General features: G+C 38.3%; 1 protein-coding gene across 6 annotated transcripts in view; it reads left to right on the forward strand.

Annotated features, from left to right (window-relative positions):
- The window catches only part of PARD3B (par-3 family cell polarity regulator beta), a 402,580-nt gene that overhangs the window by 187,904 nt on the left and 193,361 nt on the right, over positions 1-21,315 (forward strand). For all 6 annotated transcript variants that reach the window (XM_042040921.1, XM_042040922.1, XM_042040923.1 and 3 more), the window contains 3 exons: positions 1,600-1,739; positions 2,525-2,653; positions 16,564-16,749. In XM_042040921.1, the coding sequence (XP_041896855.1) occupies positions 1,600-1,739; positions 2,525-2,653; positions 16,564-16,749 (455 nt within the window). The remainder of the gene's footprint in view (positions 1-1,599; positions 1,740-2,524; positions 2,654-16,563; positions 16,750-21,315) is intronic.

Consider the following 21,315-nt stretch of genomic DNA (forward strand, 5'->3'; position numbering starts at 1 on the left):
GTATGATTAATTCTGTATCATGTTCTCTATAGTGATACCTTAAATTTTAATTTAACAAGTGGCATTAAAAGTACAAGCAATTTATTTGCTGTTTAAAAGTTCCAAAACTTTCTGAAGGTATAGGAAGGTTAACAGTAATGTTCCCTACGGTGGGCTTTCTCATAAATTGTGGATGTATGTTACCCAGATTTACTGGTTTTTAAGACATCTCTGCTACTGATTGTGGAAGCAATTCCATTAGCAGCAAGTGATTTTAAGAGATAGTTCAGTCTTTTCACAAGTGTAGAATAAAAGTTTGAACTGTTTGCTGGTGACCTTAGTTATTTTATTCAATCTTCTAATTGACCACAACACTGTTACGGCATTCTTTTAAAGATAAGTTTTAAAATATGCTCTGCTCTGTTTCATGTTTTCCAAGAGCTTGACCACAGATTTACCTGTCTTTCCCTTTTTTATTTTCTGCAAACCTTTTTTTTTTTCCCCCATCATTTTTTTTCAGCTGTCAGGAGGCCAAATTCGTGGGTGTATCTTTAATTGCTGTACCATGCAACTGTCTGTTTTTGAATGGAATAACAGGTTTAGGTACATGTAGTAAAATGTGCTTATGCAGATTCCAATTACCATGTATATTTTCTATTTCATTTCTGTCTCTGATTTGGCTGAGAGTTAAATTTGATCCTAGAAGTGGCCCTTTTGAAAACTGTAACTTTATTCTCATAACACATTATGAATGTAATCAAGCTCTCATTTCTTAATTTTTATTGCTTCCTTACTTAAATCACTTGGTTTTATTTCTGAGCTCTTTAGCTTTGTGTTAACAAAACCTACTTCAGAAATTCCCCACTCTAGATCTCATGATTTTGATTTTGAAACATTTACATTTTTAGAAATTATAGCAATGTGATACTGACATGATGATATCTTCGAAAACTATCACATTGGGTAGTAATACTGCTCAATATAAAAAGATTTTTATGGACCCCGCTATTCCCAGTGATTTTAGTGGCTTATAAGCAATACCTGCTAATATTTACTTCACTCCCTAATTATTTGTTTTAACATATCTGTTAACACTTGAGGTTTTTTATTCAAACAACTTCACTAATGGAAGCTTAGAAATACCACTTTGTCCTTTCTGAACAGTTTTTGCATTCAAATCATGTGATATTTTTCCCATTTACCAAGTTTCAGTAAAATCTGCTAAATTATATTTATGCTCATAAATAAACAAATCCAATTGCTCTGATTCTATGAAAGGCGATTGACATTAATGTGAAGACTAATATTGAAATGACATAGAGAAAAGATAAATTCTTTAAGAAGAGAGTTCTTCCTTGTTTTTTATTACTGTGTGCTTACCAAAGTATTTCCATCTGTAGCTGTTGTAAGAGGGTTTGGGTATGTGTTTTGCCATCAATAGATGTCTTCTCTAGATCATGCAGAAAACTGGCTTGTGTTTACACTTTTTGTTTGCTTTCTTTTTTAAGAGTTAACCTGAATGAGTCTCTGGGGTATCTTGCTGACAGTGTTTGCTTACTTTTAATGATCATCGTTTACATGTTGAAATTTATGTTGTGAGTTCTTTATCTGACATTCTAGGTCCAGAAGGACTTGGTTTCACGGTGGTTACCAGAGACTCTTCAGTACATGGTCCTGGTCCAATCTTTGTGAAGAATATTTTACCAAAAGGTGCAGCAGTAAAAGATGGTCGTTTGCAGTCAGGAGACAGAATCCTGGAGGTTAGGATAAACATGCGCTGTATTTGCATTGCTGGAAATTGATTGCTAGTTTTGTCATAAATCTTTTATTTCCTCATACATATTATTGGTGTATAGAACTACAATTCTTGCCCCTGGTTTTAAAAAAAGTCACTCTCACAGCTTCTATGCCACTTGTTTGTCATCAAGTGTTTTACACCACGAGGTGAAAAAGTGGTTCTTTTCACAAGGGTCCACGGGGTGTTTGAACAAGGAGAACCTGGTAAGATCTTGTTTTTTAAAGCAGATAAATGTATCAGTTTAGGACGAAAACATGTCTTGCCTCTTCAGCCACTTCCAAAAAACTCCAGTTAATATCAAGCTGTCTAAGTGCTCATTTTGTGGTAATTTTGCTCCAATCTGTCTGTTGAAAATTTTCAGGAATCTTGTGACTTACAATCTTATTATCTAATGGGTTATTTCTACTTCCTAACCTAAAAAGCTCTTAAGGTAAACAGTTTTAATACTAAGGTCTCGTTTCTTCACTTTTCATCTTCGAAGTGCTTTACAAACTAATTAAGCCTCACAAACCCCCTGCAACGTGGGTAAGTACTACAGAGCTGTTTTAACAGATGGTGAAAATGAGGAGGAAAAAGGTTAAGTAATTCGTGCAGGGCCAGAGGGGGAGACAGTATGGGAGCTGTTGCTAATTCTTCTTTGCTCTCAGTCACTGATTGACACTGTGTTAGGTGAGGGGAGCCTAATAAACCTGCTAAAGGCAGTCATACTCAGAGATATGACATCCTCTGTTCTTTTGTGGCTGGCAGGTGAATGGACGGGACATCACTGGTAGGACCCAGGAAGAGCTTGTAGCTATGCTGAGGAGCACAAAGCAAGGGGAGACTGTCTGTCTGATTGTGGCTCGTCAGGAGGAGGCCTTTCTACCTCGAGAGCTGGTAAACTTGTTATTCTTTCCAGAAGAGTGATTTGGAAACAATTCCATGTTTTAAAACTAGCCCAAGAAACAGAAATGAACTGTTGTCAGCTGAGAAAGCCGACAAAAGGTAGTCATATAAGGCTTGTGTCCAACAAGTATTTATACTTACATTTGATTTTGAGGGATATTTGATTTTTATCTACTTTACTTGAAATTCCAATCTGATTTTTCATCCCCAGAAATGACAGCATAAGGATAACTCACAGGGGAAAACTGTAAATTAATTTTGTAAGTGTGAGGTCAAGCATAACTAAAAATGGGTTATTTGCTTTCAGAAAAGCAACAAGCTTTAAGCCAGAAATTTAAAGTGCATGTAATGAGCCTGCAGCTTATCAGTAACAAACTAGTGAGGATGGCTGCCCCCAGGAGATGTCTCCTAAGCCAGGTGCCCAACTGCAGGAGTGGGGCGGAATGGAATTCCACTGCCCTCCTCTCAAATTTTGGAAGCAAGCTTTTCCTTGGCTGCTAGCCTTTGACTTAATAGGCTCTTGCTTGTCTTTTTTCCATCTCAAGTGCTTAATTTTCACTTTTTAAAATTAACACTGGCATGAAACTGTGCTCTTTTCTCTCACAAGAGAACTGCATCCGTGTAAAAGTGCTATCTGATACATGTTTGTTTCCCCCTCAGAGAAGGTCATTTCTTTGGTTGCCTCTTCCTTATCTTGATTGATGGCTATACTTGACCTTTCATTAAGTCCTCAGGATAAGGGAAGGACAGCATTTCCTGCTTTTGTCTCATTTTATCTCCTTCAAAGAACACAAACCGCCTTCATCCTTTTCTTAAGATGCCGCCTTCTTGCTTTTCCTTTAGACTGTTGTCAGGATCTTCTACAGAAATCCTCCATTATGTTTCCTCACAAAACACTGCTGACAGTTTTCCTCTTGTTTCCTTGTTACCTGTTGGACCTTGTTGAGGTCAGGGTTGCTTGTGATAGGATAGGAAGCTGGAGGGGCATTCAGGTTCTCTCATGTGAGTCTTTTCTCTTGTATCGCTGGTGCCCACTTTTTCTTGTAGTAGAGCAGTTGTGAGGTGTCATAGCAAAACTATTTTTATATCCATTTTTCTCTTTTATTGTGTAATTTTTAAGGAGTATAATGGCAGTTTTCAGCCTTGTAATTGGGCATTTGTTGTCAGTGATTCCCAAGGCACCAAAATTGGTCATTGCATTGCTCTGCTAAGTAAGCCCTGAGCTGTAGAGTCAGTGTTTGTGTGGATCACAGGGAAATTTCTGAGTTTTAAAGTACTAAATTATCTATTCTATGAAGAATTTCTTTTCATTCACCAGCTCTTCTAAATAAGGGCTTATTTTTTGAAAAAGCTACCCATCAACAGTGTTTTCATGTGGGTTTTTTAAGTTATAAAGCACATTACTTAGAATAGGTACTTTAAAAAAAGGTATGCATTCTTCTCTTCTCTCTCCTGTTCCCACAACATTATTGTGTATTGTCATAGTGCAAAATCTGCTGGAAATCACTGTAGCAGTGTGTGGGGATAAAAAACTGGAAGAATCTAAAAGCTGTTTATAATTTTTACCTGCCACAGTTGTGTGATATTAAATTCTGGTCTCTACAGCAAGGATTAACTACCTTTCAAAAGGTGATTTACTTATGACTGGCATGATTGAAATCCATGAAGTAGCCGCATTTATCCTGCTAGCTTGACCTTCGCCTAGTTTGCTTCCTCTGTGTAAGGATGATCCACAAGTGATGGCCCTCACTGTAACAGTGATGATATGGGAATTCTAATATTGCTCTGTGTTTCTCGTTATCTCAGTCAAGTACAACACAATACAAATGAGAATTACTGCAGTACATTACGCGAATTTATGGAACCAGCCCATCTAAATTAAAAAGCCCTTCAGCAACATCTGGTAGCTCACAGCAAAAGTGTGAGTTACCATACCACTAAGCTACCAGATGTTGATGTTAACACAATGCTTGTTAGAATTCATGAGATGTCTGAGAATAGTCTCAACAAAGATTAAAAAAAAAAATTAAAATTGGTTTAGCTTTTTTGTTTGGTTTCAGCTTTAGCCATGATATTACATTGGACTAATCCTCTGCTACCTCAAAAGTTACAGTACTGTTTTGATCAAAGAGGAGAAAAATGCCAGCACTTTAAATGTTTGTTTTTGGAAGGAAAAGCAGTGGATAATCCAATGTCTTTCAAGGACAGCTGTAACTGAGTGCCCTGGCTGTGTAACATGCATGCGGAATTTACCTGAATACTTGGGGATTTTGTTAATGCCTGGCAATAATACAGTAATTGCTTTATATCAGACTTGTTCTTGCTTTGAGCAGTTCTCCAGGGACTGTAATCTGAGATGTTTTCTTTAGATTCCCTTTACCTGTTGAAAGGAAAAGGAGAAGGGCCACCTAGTAAATGTACCCACTCCCCACAGCTTCCTGTGGCAAAGATGCATCTGGAAGCTGCATCCACTTGAAACCCGTGCACAAAGCAACTTTTGAGCATGTTGCTCCACTAGAACTGGGTTTTTATGTGGATTTGCTGGAGAGAGTTTGATAACTGCATGGGTACAAAGCAAATAATGTAATAAAGTCACACTGGGTGGCATTTGGTTGCATGGGTCTGTAATAATATAATTTGACTTTACCTTGTAATAAAGCTGTGGCTTGGAGAAAGCTTGGTCTCACGAATATTTTCTCTTCAGTAAGATAGGTGGGAGCAGAGTTTGGGTATTTTGTTACTGTGATCTATGCTTACGAATTGCTAGCCAAGTAGAAAAATATATTCAAAGTAGCAAACCTTTGCCACAGCAGCTGAGATGTGATACGGGTGAGGATGGATCAGTGTTCCAAACAGGCATTATTAAATATTAGGGAATTGGGGCTTTGGTTACACTGACTGATGCCACATCTGAGAGTTACACGGTTACAGTGTTTCGTACATAACGAGGGAAAAGAATTGAGAACCCAACATTTGTAGGGTTGTTATTCCTTTAAAAAAAAAGAAAAGGAGACTCTAATGAGATTTTTTTCATATATTGAAACAGATCGGTGAAGTAGAATTTGGACCAACCACAGGCTGTCCTCCTTATTATCCAGTTAGCCAAATGTTCACAGTAATTCATACCAGCTGTTGACAATGTAGCAGCTAAATAAGGACCTGATTCCAAAACTCCAGGGGAAGATCTTGATTAACTTAATTACCACAGTCTGTAGAGTGGCCAGTGATTAGTGTGTTCTTTAAGGTGCATTTGGGTTTTAAACTGTGTAATAGTCTTTTCTAAAGGATGGTAAATGTTACAGAAAGAAACTGGTTTAACTGAATAGGTTTAGATTTTCCAGCTCCTCTCAAAGTGAATGGAATGCACATCAAACTGTGGCTATCATTCTGTTGTGTTTTGGAAATACAGTGTTTTGATCATGTGTGTCTGTTGCATCATGTTTTTTCTCTAGGGAAAATGTGTGATCTGAAAGTGCCATTTCTTTTCATAATGGTGCAAAATCACTTACTTCCCCTTCTCTTTCTTTATCCCTGCATTGGTAGAACAAGGAAAACTACTTGAACGAGAACAGCTCTGGTGCAACCCATTCTGTGCTATGATCCTTTGCAGTTCTTTATTCTGTATGATGCACACAAGCAGAGGAATGTGACTGTTCTGCAATTGCCAGAAATAGTATAGCACCAAAAATATTTGCATGCATTTTTCTGTAAGTTAGTGCACATACATTGTAATTTTTGCATGCACTGTATTTTTTGTTTTAAAGATCTCTTTGACTTACCAGTTGCAACTGTAGTTGCTGTTCCTGTGGTTTCTTGGCGTATTAACTGATCCCTGAAGAATGGGGGGTGAAAGGGAACAAACCATCATTTTTATAACAATAGCTAAATGAACAACAACGTACTGAACGTAGTATTGGTCTTTAAGTCTTTTTTTACATGTGTATTATACAGAATAGAAGGAAGCAGGATGAGTGGCAAGTTCAATTAAGCGGTTTTTCCTACGTACCATGTGATTAACTTTTATGTTTCAGTCTTTCCCTAGATAATTTCTTCCACTGCCTTGAACTTAAATGCCTGAAGGAAAACCAGTTGGTCTATTTGTTTTAATATTCAAAGCTTAATTTCTATTACTTCCTTTTAATTGTTGCTTGCCTTTTTATGTGCAGGAAATAATAGGTGAGATTACAGCCTAGACTTAACCATTTTTGCACCTGTTTGTAGTTCAAAACCGTGATTCTATTGCTCAATTATCCAGAAATGGACAAATAATTTCAGTCAGAAACTGATTCCAGCAAGTACCATTTCTCTGTTATGTTACCTCTGTTCTAAGGGAGATGAATTGGGTAGGGAAAGAAAGAAGCATATATTGAATTTTAATAGCATACACAAGAAGGAGTTCTTGAATTGTTCTGTGTAGTGAAGACAAGGGTAATGTAAATGCACATGGCACCTTTCATCTTTTATAAACTATGTAGATTTTTAAATATCCTGAGGATTTTAAAGGAAAGTTTATTTTTGGACCTATTCTCTTCATCTGGAATAGTTGAGAAGTGAGTAGGTTGTGTCTACACATATTTTTAAAGACAATGTATATTTTTAAAGACAAAACATTGTGTAATGCAGCCCCTCAAAGGTTTTCAGCTTCATTATGTATTTCATTACTAGTTCATTATGTCTTAGAGTACTGGAAACTGTTCTTTGCGGTTTGTTGATTAGTTACTGCGCTCTTTACAAAAGTCAGTGAGAGAGATCCCTGTTAAGAAGGAATGCAACAGTCTTTCCTGTCACAGTGAAAGGTATCTCTTTATGCATGGCTTGGGTGGGACTCCCTAATCTACCAAAGGGGATTAAATTGTTTGATAATCCATCTGTCTTTAAAAAGTGGTTGTTTTTTGAGGTCTCCTATGCAGTGAAGTGCCTGTAAAGCTACCAGCACAGCAAATGTGATTTTTCCATGTGATAGCAATTGTCAGCCTTTTTGATGCCGCAGAGACCTTATTGCATCTGGTCTACTATTGCTTTCTCTGTCACGCCTGTCAAAGTGTTATGATCCAGCAATTATTTCCCTTTCAGATCCTACTGTTCCTATATTCCAGCAAATATGAGGAACATTAAAAGGATGGTCTGAAAGGCCCAGTCATAGCACTCATTGCCTGCAAGAACTTCTGATGGTGCTCTGCCTGCTGGTAAAGAAAAAGTTAGAGAGGATACAAGTAAGGAGAGAAAAACATAATGTTACTTCTGCTATCAGATAAGGTATTTATAAGGTATATTATAAGATTACTGCCCAAAACTCCTAGGTTTAGGAACCCTATCACAGAACGCTGGGAAATGAAAGCTGCTTACTTGGTAATTTGAGTCGTAGCTCGGAGGTTGCCCAAAATTGTCTGGAAGCCCGCTTTTATTTATGAAATCATAAGTGTGTATATATCAGAATAGAGGCATATAGAATCTGATCTTAACAGAAATTGACTCTTCATATATTTTAGGTGCACTTACCCAGATCTACAGTATTTCCATTTAATAAAACCAAACTATTAGGGCAATTTTTAAATCCTGCTAACAAATGTAGTGCCTTGCCGTTTACAAGGGTCACTAGTTTTATTCCATATATCATATGACTGTTTCTAAAGTCTTTCTGTCTTAGAATACATTAAAAACTTAGAAAAAAAGTTTTCCTAGGCTGACTTAATGTAAAACATATGGATGTGGTGTTTGAAGTAGACATAAAAGAATTAAACCCTGCTTATTGCTTTGTTTACCATCCCTTTAAAACAGTGAGCAGTAAAATGAGTGAAGAGTTGGATTTGTACATCTAAGTGTTGTGACCTATTTGCCTGGAATGTATTCTGACGTGATCTAGTAGCAGCAACCCTAAATTCCCCCTGAAAATAGCATGCAGCCTTCCACCTTCATGTGTGATAAGATTTTAGGCTCTAAGTGCCAAGGTGTATTAACTGCATAAGGCTCCAGCTCCACAGAGTGCATAAGCACACAGCTCACTCCATGCATGGGCTGAAAATGGGTGTTTTCACAGTGAGGCTGACCATGACTGAGGGCTGAACTAGTTAATTTTTCTTCCTCTGTTTCCTATGGTTATGTAGCTTAAAAGGTTAAGTGAGACTGCATTTTTTAAAGTTGAACAGCAGTGCACACCAAATTACAAATAAAAAACTTTTGCAAGGGAAAACCATTTCCTTGGTGGGTTTTCAAATAGGCATGTCAAGCAAACTGGAGAATCTCCATTTCTGAAATGCACTGTATCTGTCTTGGATGAAGTGATGAATCTAGTTTTCTCAGTTTTCGAAGCTATAATTCCAGAGAGTCTACATAATTCAAACCAGACACATTCTATCTAACATGACACAAATTTGTAGCATACCATGTTAATGTTAAAATTATCCAAGTACAGTATAATATATCTCCATGGATTTGCTACTGGCTTTCTTACTTAGCAGGGTGTGCCATTAGTGACCATTTAGTTTTTATTGCAGTATGGAGTACAGATAATTTTAAAGAAGCCAATATGAAATATCTGTCAGAAATGCTAAAGATGAATACATGCAGCAATGACTTCAGTTATTTACTCGATTGTGGCAAGTTTACAACAGTGTATTACCTTTGAGTATTACTTTTAAGGGTGTTACAATATGTCTATTGCAAAATACAGTGCAGTTTTTATAGTGACTGAATGACTGAACTGTCAGCAAAGTATTTCTTAATTGTAGCTAAGTGCTTGGAAAGAACATGGAGCATGATGCAAATGGGGGGGTATCTTCTTTTCAAGCTTTTCTGACAATAATAGCTATGTGGTGCCACAATTTAAATATTTTTATCAGAAAGTAATTGCAAAAGCATGCAAATGTCTTATTTCCTTCATAAACCTTTGAAAATAACCCTCCTGGGTCTTGTGCCTTTTGCTGTCGGCTCTGAATGGCACCCCAGGGAGTTGACATCTCTTATCAGAAAAGAGCAGCCAGGCAAGGGGCAGTCAGCATATTGAGAGGCCATAATAGTGTGTTGGTCAAGGGCACCAGACAGGTACTGAAAGGTCTCTTGTTGTGTTAAACAAATGCTATTTCCTTCCTGACTAAGTGAGAGCTAATTTTTTTGGTAAGCTTTTCTTATGGCAAAAAATACAATAAGGATATATAAGGCAACCTTTCCAGTGAGAGATTAGCATTAGATTATCATAAATCCACAGATTAAAAGTGCTGTGGTCATTGAGAACAGGCATTGTAAGATTAAATAAAAGGGCTAATTGAAAGTGGTGTCCCATGGTAGACAGAGGATTGACACAATATTGTGTAGATATAACCATGGACTAAGTACAAAGTGGAAGAATAAAATGAACAGTACTTTTTTCAAATGTTATAGTTCGGATTGTACTGCTCTGGTGACTGTGGGAGTAGGAGAAGGCTAAAAGTATATTCTTTGTGATTTTTAAAATACTGAGAATTTATTGGTGAGACCAGTAAAATTTTAGATTATTTTTAATAATCCTTTATTATAATCTTTTAATTAAGAAACCGGAGATCTGAGATATGGATGTGCTTCTAAAAATTGAAATCATTGGCAGAATATTAATTAAAAGTATTATTTAATAAATTATAAATATTATAATAAATTTAATAAATAATAAATATTATTTAATATTTAAAATTAATTAAGTGTCCTGAGACCCTTAGATACAAGTTTTCAGTCTGCATTGCTGAATGTTATTTAGTACTGTGTTATTAGGGCTTTCTGCTTTCATATCTAGGAAACTCTGTATTCTCTCACCTTCATATAAACTCTACTGAACTTTTCTGTCTGGTTTCTGGTGATTCAGTAAATGTCAGAATTTATTTTACTGAAGTTGCATGCAGGTATATTGGTAGATTAAAACATTCCTGTCCTGATTTCCCTTGTGAGGGATAGTACCTGTTTGGTTGTTTGCTCTGTTCTGTTTAGCCACCGAGTCTGGACAGCAAGAGAAAATATTTCCTCTTAGACAACTTCTGTCTGTTGCCTTCTGGTCCAGGAGAGAGAGAGATCTTTGTCTTCCCCAAGCAATTGAGAGAGGTTGGGAACTGCCTAGAATGCTGGATGGTGCAACCAGGAGGGAGCTTTGAGCAGAAAATGAGGCTGGCAGACTCCTATAAATAGTAAAGAACAAACATCACTAGGCTGCAGGGATGTGCTTATCAGGAGGAGACTGTTCAGAGCTTGTTGCAGCTGTCAGGCTAAGATTTAGCAAAGCTGAAGGAAGGAGCTGCCCAGCAAGGACTAAGTGAACACTGGAGACCATTCTTGAAGTGTTGGGTTGGTTTTTTTTGGTTTTGTGTTAGAGTTTTTTGGTTGTGGGGTGTTCGTTTTGGTTTGGTTTTAACTTCAACCTGTGTCTCTGTTGAGTACATTTTATTAATACTTAAAAGTGTTCCTGTCTCAATGTACCCATCTTAAAGGAAAGAACTGAGCAAGAAATTGGGCAAAGGGGGCAAGAGACCTGCATGGATGAATAGGGAACTCCTGTCATTACTCAAGCGTAAGCAGGAAATACACAGGAGATGGAAGCAGGGTCAGGTCACTTGGAATGAATATAGAGAGGTTGTCAGAATAAGTAAAAAGGAGATAAGGAAGGCCATGGCCCATCTGGAATTAAATCTGGCCAAGGATGTCAAGGACAACAAGAAGGGCTTCTTCAAATACATCCATAACAAAAGGAAAGGCAAGGATAATGTGGGGCCATAACTAAACATAACGGGGAGCCTGGTAGCAGAGGATGCAGAGAAGGCAGAGTTACTAAACACTTTTTTTGCAGTGGTCTTCACTGAGAAGGCCAGCCCTCAGGAATCTCTGACCTGGGATGCAAGGGTAAAGGAGTGTTGGAAAGAAGAATTTCCCTTGGTCAAGGAGGATTGGGTTAGAGAACACCTAGGCAAATCTGGCATCCACAAGTCCATAGGTCCTGATGGGATGCCTCCATGGGTGCTGAGAGCTGTCGAGGCCATTCACGATCATCTTTAAAAGGTCATGGCAGTCAGGAGTGGTGACTGAGGACTAGAAGAAAACAAATATCACCTCAGTCTTCAGAAAGGGCAAGAAGGGAGGACTCAGGGAACTCTGTCCACATGGATGACAAGAAGGTAATCAGGAGTAGCCAGCATGGATTCACTAATGGTATATCATGCTTGACTAACCTGATTGCCTTTTACAGTGAAACAAATACCTGGATGAATGAGACATCATCTACCTTGACTTCAGCAAGGCTTTCAACACCGTCTCTCCCAACACCCTCATAGGCCAACTCAGGAAGTATGGACTGGATGAGTGGGCAGTGAGGTGTATCGAGAACTGGCTGGCACAGGGTCTTGTTGGAGGCCTTGGTGTCCCCCAGGGTTCAATAATGGGCCCATTATTCATCAATGACTTGGATGAAGGGGCAGATGCCTCCTCAGCAGGTTCACTGGGAGGAGTGGCTGATCCCCCTGAGTGCTGTGCAGCCCTTCAGAAGGACCCTGACAGGTTGGAGAGATGGTCAGGGAGGAGCCTTTTGAAATTCAACAAAGGCAAATGCAGGGTCCCACACCTGGGGAGGAACAACCCCACGCACCAGCACAGGCTGGGGATTGCCTGCTGGAGCAGCTCTGCAGAGAAAGAGCAGGGGCTCCTGGTGGATAACAACTGCCCATGAGCCAGCAGTGCCCCTGTGGCCAAGGAGGCCAATGGGATTCCGGGGTGCAGCAGGAAGAGCACTGCCAGCAGGTCGAGGGAGGTGATCCTGCCCCTCTGCTCAGCCCTGGTGAGGCACATCTGGAGTGCTGTGTCCAGCTCTGGGCTCCTCAGCACAAGAGAGACACAGAGCTCCTGAAGCAAGTCCGGAGGATGGCAGTGAAGATGATTAAGGAACTGGAGCATCTCTATTATGAAGAAAGGCTTAGGGAGCTCAAGGTTGGAGATACTCAAGAACCACCTGGACACAATCCTGTGCCATGTGTTCCAGGGTGACCCTGCTTGAGCAGGGGGATTGGGCCCCATGACCCACTGTTCTCCCTTCCAACCTTACCCACTCTGGGACTGAGTGAAAAGTATAGACCAGACCATCTCAAAGCTCTAACCATCCTGAGGGATCACCACTTGGCTATCTGGACATCGATTAATGTGAAGATATCTTGGTTTTCCTACTACAGTTGAGTTACTTTCCTATGTCTGCAGTAGGGAATAGCTTCAGTGATATACTATCATTTAATTCCTGAACTGCTGGGGTATGATACATTTGGTATGGAAAATACATGATGTGGTTGTTGATTGGGTAATTAATAACATACAGCTGTAAGTTTTTTCCAGGCTAGAAACATATTTGTGTTGCAGCTCATTTCATTTGTTCTGTGTTTGAGTGAGTTCAGATTCTAGGATGATCTTGAGGTAAGAAGTGTTTCTAATAGAATTCAAGGTTTAGTGCATTTGAGAGGGTTTCCTTTACCAGACCATAATTCTGCTGATGGTGGTTGCTATATTGTAAAGTATTGATGTCTTGGGATAATGTTTTAGCAAAGTCAGGGAAATAGAAGCAGTAGGAATCCAGCTCTGTGAGTCACTATCAGCATTTAATATTCATACCTGCATATTCTAGGAACAGGGGCCATCATTCATTAAATTAGTTGCCCAAATGAAGCAGGTAATTGATGAGCTGTTAACTTAAGGATGGCTGGAGCTCTTTTTGTCATCAGTGAAAAGGTATTGCTTGGGAAGAGCATTATGATCAGGATAATAATCTGAAAACATTCAGCGAGTGTAGGATGAAATCAAGCTTCTAGGTTTTGTTCCTCGCTTTTTCCCTCTGTTTTTCCTCCTTTCTGCTGCTTCTCACATCCTCTCACAAATAAGTTTTCAATCTTGTATTTGCACCAAATAGTCATGATGTTGCAGACTGACTACCAGGCATTTGCAATCAGATGCTGTGCAATGAGTAGCAGAGGAAAATTTTGAGGGAGTAAAGACAGAGTTTAGTTGCCTTACAGTGAATTTATCACTGACTTTTAGATATGCATCTCCTTTCCTCTTACCCATCCTTGTGAAATCTTGGAAGTATCATTCAGTCTCCATCACGGGTAACAAGTTTTTGATAGTACTATTAGATAAAGTTCAACGTTATTTTTAAATCAGTTTTTGCTGGATCTTTGGATAAAGCTGAATACAAATAATTAAAAGATGTTTAGGATGATTGGACTATGTGGAACAAGAGACCTGTGAAGGACTTTTAAAAATATTAGAGTGTTCTCTAGTAATAGGTAAAAGCAGCTTAAATTAAATTTACTGAGGTTTTTGTATGATTAAGTGATCTGTTTCATAGAGAGCTGTAGCAAGGAAAATGTTAGACAAATGTTGCAGATTCCAAATTAGGCACTAAGGAAAACATAGGAAATGAAATAGTGACAGAAGCTTGCTGTATTGTCTGGTGTCTTGCTGAACACATCCGGCATGCATAGAGTGATGTGGTCGGTTACTTAACAAGGGCTAATGCACAGCATAATTATGTTAAAGGAAGCTGGGAAATACAGAACATTGAGCAACTCTGTTGGGTGACCAAGTTCAGCTTTATATGAAGTCCAAGTTCGTACTGAGGTAGCCCTATAAAGCAGTTTTGACTGCTCTGGGTAAGATTGCCATGAGCACTGGGAGCTTTTATGTCCTGTGGTAACAGCCCCCTCGCTGCTTTTCTCACAGTATGGGCAAAGACAAAACCACAGTATTGACATAGAGAAGGGGCAAGTCTGGTGCAGATGTCACGGATTAAAGTGGAAGGATAGTAGAAGCACACAGGAACTGCTTGCCTAGGGGACCAGGGAAGTAATACCAAGTCCTGTCCTAAAGACAGGAATCATCACAGGATGATGGAAAATTCCAGACAGGAATCTGGGACCTTTAGAAGAATTTCTTCTGTCCAAATCTTGACAGGATGTGCCAGTTGAGTAGAGTTCTGATCTAAGAGTTCTGAATTGACTGATGAGAATATGTGCAAGTTGGAAAAAAAGATTGGGCAGAAAATCTTTTCTCTAAAACCTTGAGAAAGTTAAATGTAAAATGATTATGTTAGAAGGCCAGTAGTGGTGTAGTTTTTTCCTTACACTGGTTCTTCTGAAGTTAGAGGAGGAGTATTAAACAAGTTATCATTCTGTATTGTTCACAGTTGTTACAAATTTATAGATTTTGGGGAGTTATGCTCAGGATGTCCATCCAAAGCTGAGAAATAAAAGTGACAGACATGTAACTGAGAATTCTGTACTTCTGGTGAACAAAAACAGAAGCACAAATGTGTAACTTAGGTACTGGAGATGAATGCTGGTATGAAGACAATTGTCAGTGTTGGTGCGGTGACATTTTTATATTTGGCAATTAGGCAAATTGTATTGACTTTAATATCATGTAGTTACATTCCAGGAAAAATTTAAACATGTTGCATATTCGGATTGAGATTGATAGTCAGTTTTCTGGCTGATGTGATTCCTCTCTAGCCAGTGATTGGTTCTCATCAGTGAAAGGGCATCTGAAATAAATGCAAGTATACTTAGGTGCTACTGTTTCTTCGGGATAATAATTTCTGCCCTTAGTTCTGAGGTCATACTTCTGTTGATTAGACAGCATGATACCTGAATGCACAGGTGTGCTCTGACTGCTGAGGAAACATCTGTACTGTTGGCACCTTTGCTGACAGTTGCGTTGATACTGCATGTCCTGCAGCTTAGGTCCTGGAAGTGATACCTCATTAGGGAAGAGGAGGATTGGCCCAGCTACTGCACTCCTTGCATGTGGCCTCTACTCAATAACTTAATGTGAGAATTTGACACTCTTGGAAGCAGCAGTCAGTCATCTTTCAACTTGTACTTGTCTGTGTGCTTCCTTTTCATAGTTTTTTCCTATTAATTTTTTAATAGTACCGTTTCAAAGAGTAAAAAATGTCCAAATGACAAGAAACAAAAGCTAATTAATTGTCTTACAGTTATGTGGAGAAGGAAAAATGGAATAAAATCGAATGTGTTGCACAAGTTCTTTTGCACTAACACCTTCCATGAACACTTTATTCCATAATAGGTCTCCTTGTCCTTGTTTTATTTTTTAGGTGTCCCAAGATAAATATTTCAAGCAAAAATTTGATTTTGTTTGATTTTATGATTCTAACCTGCTTTAAAAAAGACAAACAACCACACCCCCTTCCCCTCTGCCCAGCAACAGACAGCCCTACAAAACTGCAGATACAGTGTACAGTAAAAGGAAGTTCTTTCTGATCTTCTGTAGCTGTGGATGCTTGACTTGACAGTCTTGTAAACAGCACTCTAATCTAGAGAAAATCTTGGGATTAACCCATACCAGAAAGAAAAACAGAACAATCAAACCTCTATGGAGTAAAAGTATGTTCAAAGGGAGTTAACACAGAATAAGTTACTGTGCTTTCAATTCTCACCTTCGCTTTTGTTACACCAGCTTTCCTCTGTAGACAGGTTTAAGGAAAGGATAAATTTTTAAGGATGAAACTCAATTTTCAAAGGGGAATGGGATTTAACAGTACAACTACCATTATAGTTTGTGAGCTGCATGTAAAGATGTTGAGAGTTTTATGGCTTACATTTTTAATGCAGCAGTGTATAAATGTCTTTTCTACATTCTGCTGCAACATCAGTTTTATATCATGTGGAACTAAGCTATTTTACCTTCTCTTTAAGCATATTCCTAGGTATCATTAAAAATAACATTTTAAGCCAAATCTTGTGACAAAATGTCAGCTAAACGCACTGTTGATTATAAGGCTTGTTTCTTCAAGCTACTTTCTGGAAAAGAGGACTATTTCTTGTTGTACAAATCTGTGAATACAACTCATGCCAACTTTTCACCCCTATTTTCATCCTTGTTTTCTCCAACAGAAAGGAGAGCCAAACTGCAGTATTTTTTCTCCAGAAACCACAGAGCAGCTGACCTTTGAGATTCCTCTGAATGATTCTGGCTCTGCTGGACTTGGTGTGAGCTTGAAAGGCAACAAATCTCGAGAGACAGGAGCTGATCTTGGGATTTTCATCAAATCAATTATTCATGGAGGTGCTGCTTTTAAGGTATGGAAGAAGCACATCAGGAGATGAATGTGTTAGAATTCTGTCATTTCTGTGTTGAGTGCTGAATCTCACTTGAGAAACATCCTAGGAACGAACACCTTTGTCCCTCATTCCTTTGGGTGAACTACAAATCTAACATTTTGTCCCATGGTTTCTGGGGTTGTGTGTGGTAAGGTTTGCCAAAATGAAAGTGAATTGTTGCAAACTGTAGGGAACATTTGGATGCTGCAGGAAACGGGGAAGGGGAGGAAGGATAAGGATGGGTAGGTATGAGTAGAGGCTGCCTTCCAGCTTCTCCACAGCCTACAGAAAAAGTTTGATTGGCTCAGTGACAGAGAAGTTGGTATCTACACTGTGCCTGTGGATTGAATTGGTAATATTAAATTGGTAAATGACAATATTATGAGTTGTTCTGTTCCTTCTAAGCACTGTACAAACACTGTTGTGTATTTTATGTTTAAGAAGTATTTGAATTATTTTCTAATCTTTAGGAAATCTGTTGACTGCATTTTTTTCCCCTAAATAAAACTTGGAAAGGGTAACTTCTCTGGATTTGAAACAAATTACTTAATCTTTCAGGGCTAGTATGTTTAACACCTGTAGAATCATAATGTAATTTTTGTCTTTTATCTCAGCAATTCCTTGCAGTTCTCGTTTCTGTAAAAATACCTTTTAATTCAGCATTATGTAGATTGCTCTACTGACATCAGCCTGCTGAGTAAGACAATTCACAGCATTAAAACTTTAATGATCATCTATTTACAGCAGCTAGTAAATAGCAATAATCAAGATTTTAGGTTTCATGAGAATGTTAAACAGTTCCCTGCTTGTTATTTACCTGTCCTAGTCTCACAGTTATTTCAAAGCTTGGATCTTCATCTGATTGGTGTACACTAGAACTGATTTAACACACATTTGGCCAAATTAGGGCTGGATAAACTCAATTCGTGCGCATGTCTGCTGCAGAGTATGACACATTTTACTGAGAAATGAGGCTGCCCTCTTTGTTTTCCCAGCTCCATGTCCGCACCAATTGCAGCGACAGTGCATTGCCACGGATAAATACCTTGTTTTGAATAGCCAAGCTGTGGAGCCATATTCCTTATTAGTGGGCTGGCTGCCTGACTTGTCACGTCACAGACACATTAAACAACCTTTTCTAGCTCTGTGTGTTTGCTACTCTCTACTCCCCACAGTGACTCACTCCAGAGCAGTTAATTTTGGCTGGAGATGGCTGCAGACTACTAAAGCAGGACTTCTGTGCTCACCCCCAAGTAGACCAGCACAGCAGTCACCATGACTGGGAGATTATTTTGTCTTGTGACAGCCTGTGGTCCTGTGACCTGTTCTCTATTCTAACCTTTCCATTATAATCTTTCCACCAATTAGACCTGTGTTGTGGTAATAGATCTGAGTGTAGGCTCCAGAGCAAATGAGACAGTAGCTGAGGCTCTGGCTTCAACCAGAACTGTACAGAGAATCTTTCCTGCGTGTTGTGTGCAAGTGCTCACAGAACGCAGGCATTTTGGCAGTGTTTTAAGACTCACGGTCTGCTGTTGTGTAATGCATGGAGAACAGCTGTCTTTCTTCTGTCTAATGACCTTTTTATAGAACACAACCTAATCAGTGGGTATTAACAATTAATAAAATTTCTTGTATCAAGTTAAAGTCTGCATATATTTGTGCATAAATATTTAAAGATGTCCTATTGCCCTTATTTTAGATCTCTTCTTGGAGCAAGTTTTGAAATAAAAAGCCCTTCTTTCCAGCTGGTAGTTGTCCAGAGTGTTTTCCCATGCTATTCATTGTTACTCTCTGAAATGGATTATTATGGATTAAAACATGTGCATTTGCTTTTCAGTGTACAGTGTTTTCTTGGGAAACTGTCACAGGAGGAAATCTTAATGCTCACTGACATGAGAATTCTCTCACTATTTCTCACTTCTGCATTTAGAATTTAAAATATTTTCGATACTGGTGTATCATGCTAATGTAAGTGGGAACTTTATCCCCTTGTCTATATTGTCACTGCTTGTACTCAGAAGAAGAAATGTAATACATAGAATTTCAACATATTTGTTTCAGTGATAAAGTAAATGCTCAATCCTTCTAATGCTGTATAAAGGTTTCGATACAGTAAATTTCTTCTGCCATGTGTTTTTTAGAATGAAGAGTAAACTATGAGATGCAGACCGTCTTGGTTACTGTTACTCGTTATTGGCTTGAACCAAGGTCTGAAGAGAGGCTAACATTTTAAAGTTTTTTTGATACATTAACACATTAATCTAGATGTAATGTGTTAGTGGCATTGCAAAGTGCGGTAGCAATTTTTTTAAAAAACCATAATGGAAAATTTAAGTATTTAATTCTATCTTTTATGGTTTTCTTATTGTCCTAGCTAAAGGTTTTCTAAAATGTTAATGCATGTAGCATCATACCTGCTACAGTACGACTCAGTCCTATTTACTGCTCTGCCTACAAAATCAAACAAAATAAAAATGCCTTAAAAGTTCCAAGTTTGTATTCTAACACTGTATCCCGCAGGAATAAAACCAGTTGCTTTTGCTGATTGAACTATTATGTCCCTTCTTAACCTCCATAATTTTTGAAGTATCTATTTTTTAACATCCCTAAGATAAAGAGGTTACTAGAATACTTTGTATTTGTAATTATGCAGAGCCTTTCATGTGAAGAAAAATAACATTTGACTGAGTTTAAATGCACTGTCTTTCCCCATAACTTTGGGGATTTCAGCTTTGTTCACCTTGAGATATCTTGGCTTTTCACTTAGGATGCGTTCCTGAGGATCAGGTACTTGCAGTCTACTACAGCTGAAATGAAACAGAGCCATTACAAGAAATAATGGAATATTTTTTTATCTGTGTGTTTGTTCAAAGCAAACATGGTGTAGCTTGAGCGTCCTTGGTCCTTCTGAGTTCTGTTATAATAAACATTGCTCATTGTGTGCGATGGATGGGGAAATTGGATAATTCCAATAAATGCCATCAGGGCATTTCTGACAGAAATGCCATTGATGTGACAAGGGAAATAGCTTATTATGCCTTGATTAAAAACATAAGTTCTTGAAGATCATGGCATTATATCTTCCTGCTCTACTGTAAAAAGTGGGAGTATTGTGAATGGCTGTGAAAATATGGCAGCCATGTGGTGGTAGATTCTGCCCCTTGCTGTGAGTGTCCATGAAAAACCCAGCATTTTTTGAATAAGCGAGGGAAGAATAACATCGCCCTCTATTAGAATAGCTCACTCGCAGTTCCAGAGATGGCATTTGAAAACTGTTCTGCTGAAATGCCAAATGTTGTTTTCCTACTCTAAAGCCACAAAGAAACCTACCTCTCAGAGATGAAAGAAGAAACGTGTTAAAACAACATTTAGCTTGTTTTGAGCCAAGCAGATTTTCTTGCAGTTCGGGTTTCCAAACCAGGCCATAACACAAGGGATGCGAAAATCTGTGTTTGGAAACTGTTTAGACGTTGGGATTTTTTTTCCTGGTCTCTAAAAAGGCAAAAGGTTTTTCTGTGAAGTAACTTCTGCCTGTTGTGTGAAAACAGCATTCACCTGTCTTCCAGCCTTTCTTGTACAGGTGACTTAGCACGTGTGGTTGATAAACATTTATAAATGATCAACATCTTTTTTCTTCATCACAGTTGAAGTGTCAAATTCAAGTTGAATTTTTCACTTAAATGTTGCACATAACAGAGTGAGAAGAAGGGAGAATGCATCAAAAGAAGCCCTTTAAGAACTAATGTTATTAAAATATAAATAAATACAAAGTCTTCTAAAAAGTATTACAAGGCAAATTAAAAATTGGGCCAATACAGAGCCTTATGAGGCTCAGTGATTCATTTAAAAGTGCATGCTGTGTTCAGGACGGTTGCATACTTAACAGCTGTAGTCGTGACAAGATGCATTTGGCATTGTATTTGTATATACTTTAGAAAGGAACTTTAACAGATATTTATACATGGTGGGTTTTTTCCAGAAAGGACAAACAGTATTCCAAGAAACTTGGCACCATTGGGGGAGGACATGAGGATGTGTAAAATTTTCTAAGTCTCACAGAAACTCACAAAAATTAAAATGTTTTTTCCTCAAACTCCTGTTGATCTGAATAGCTCCATTCATTTCAGCAAATTTTTATAGAACACAGAGGAATTACAGCACGTGCAAATAATAAATGTTTCAGTTCAGCAATGTTAACTCTTGTCTCCCTAAACTTTAGCACTTGTGATGGCTTCATTTGTATGTAGAGAAAGGGTTAACTTCCTGACTTTGGCTGTATGTACAACTAAGTTGGCATAAAATATTCAGCAGAGAGGTGGGAGAGATTTCAGTATCTCTTCTAAATGGCATCTCTGTTTTCTATCCTCCATTCCCACACCCTACTTAGAAAAGTTTTATTTCACTTCATTTTCCTTCACTGAGTGACTCATCTCCTAATTATTTCTTTCCATCTTCTGGTCCATCCCAGTTTATTTTGGATTTTTTTATATACTGTTTTTTCTTCAGCTTTGTGGTTATCTGTACTCTCCTGTAGTAATGATG

This window comes from Corvus kubaryi, unplaced genomic scaffold (assembly GCF_017639235.1).
Source record: "Corvus kubaryi isolate FWS band 111438036 unplaced genomic scaffold, C.kubaryi_AGA036_p1.0 37396, whole genome shotgun sequence".
Lineage (NCBI taxonomy): Eukaryota > Metazoa > Chordata > Aves > Passeriformes > Corvidae > Corvus > Corvus kubaryi.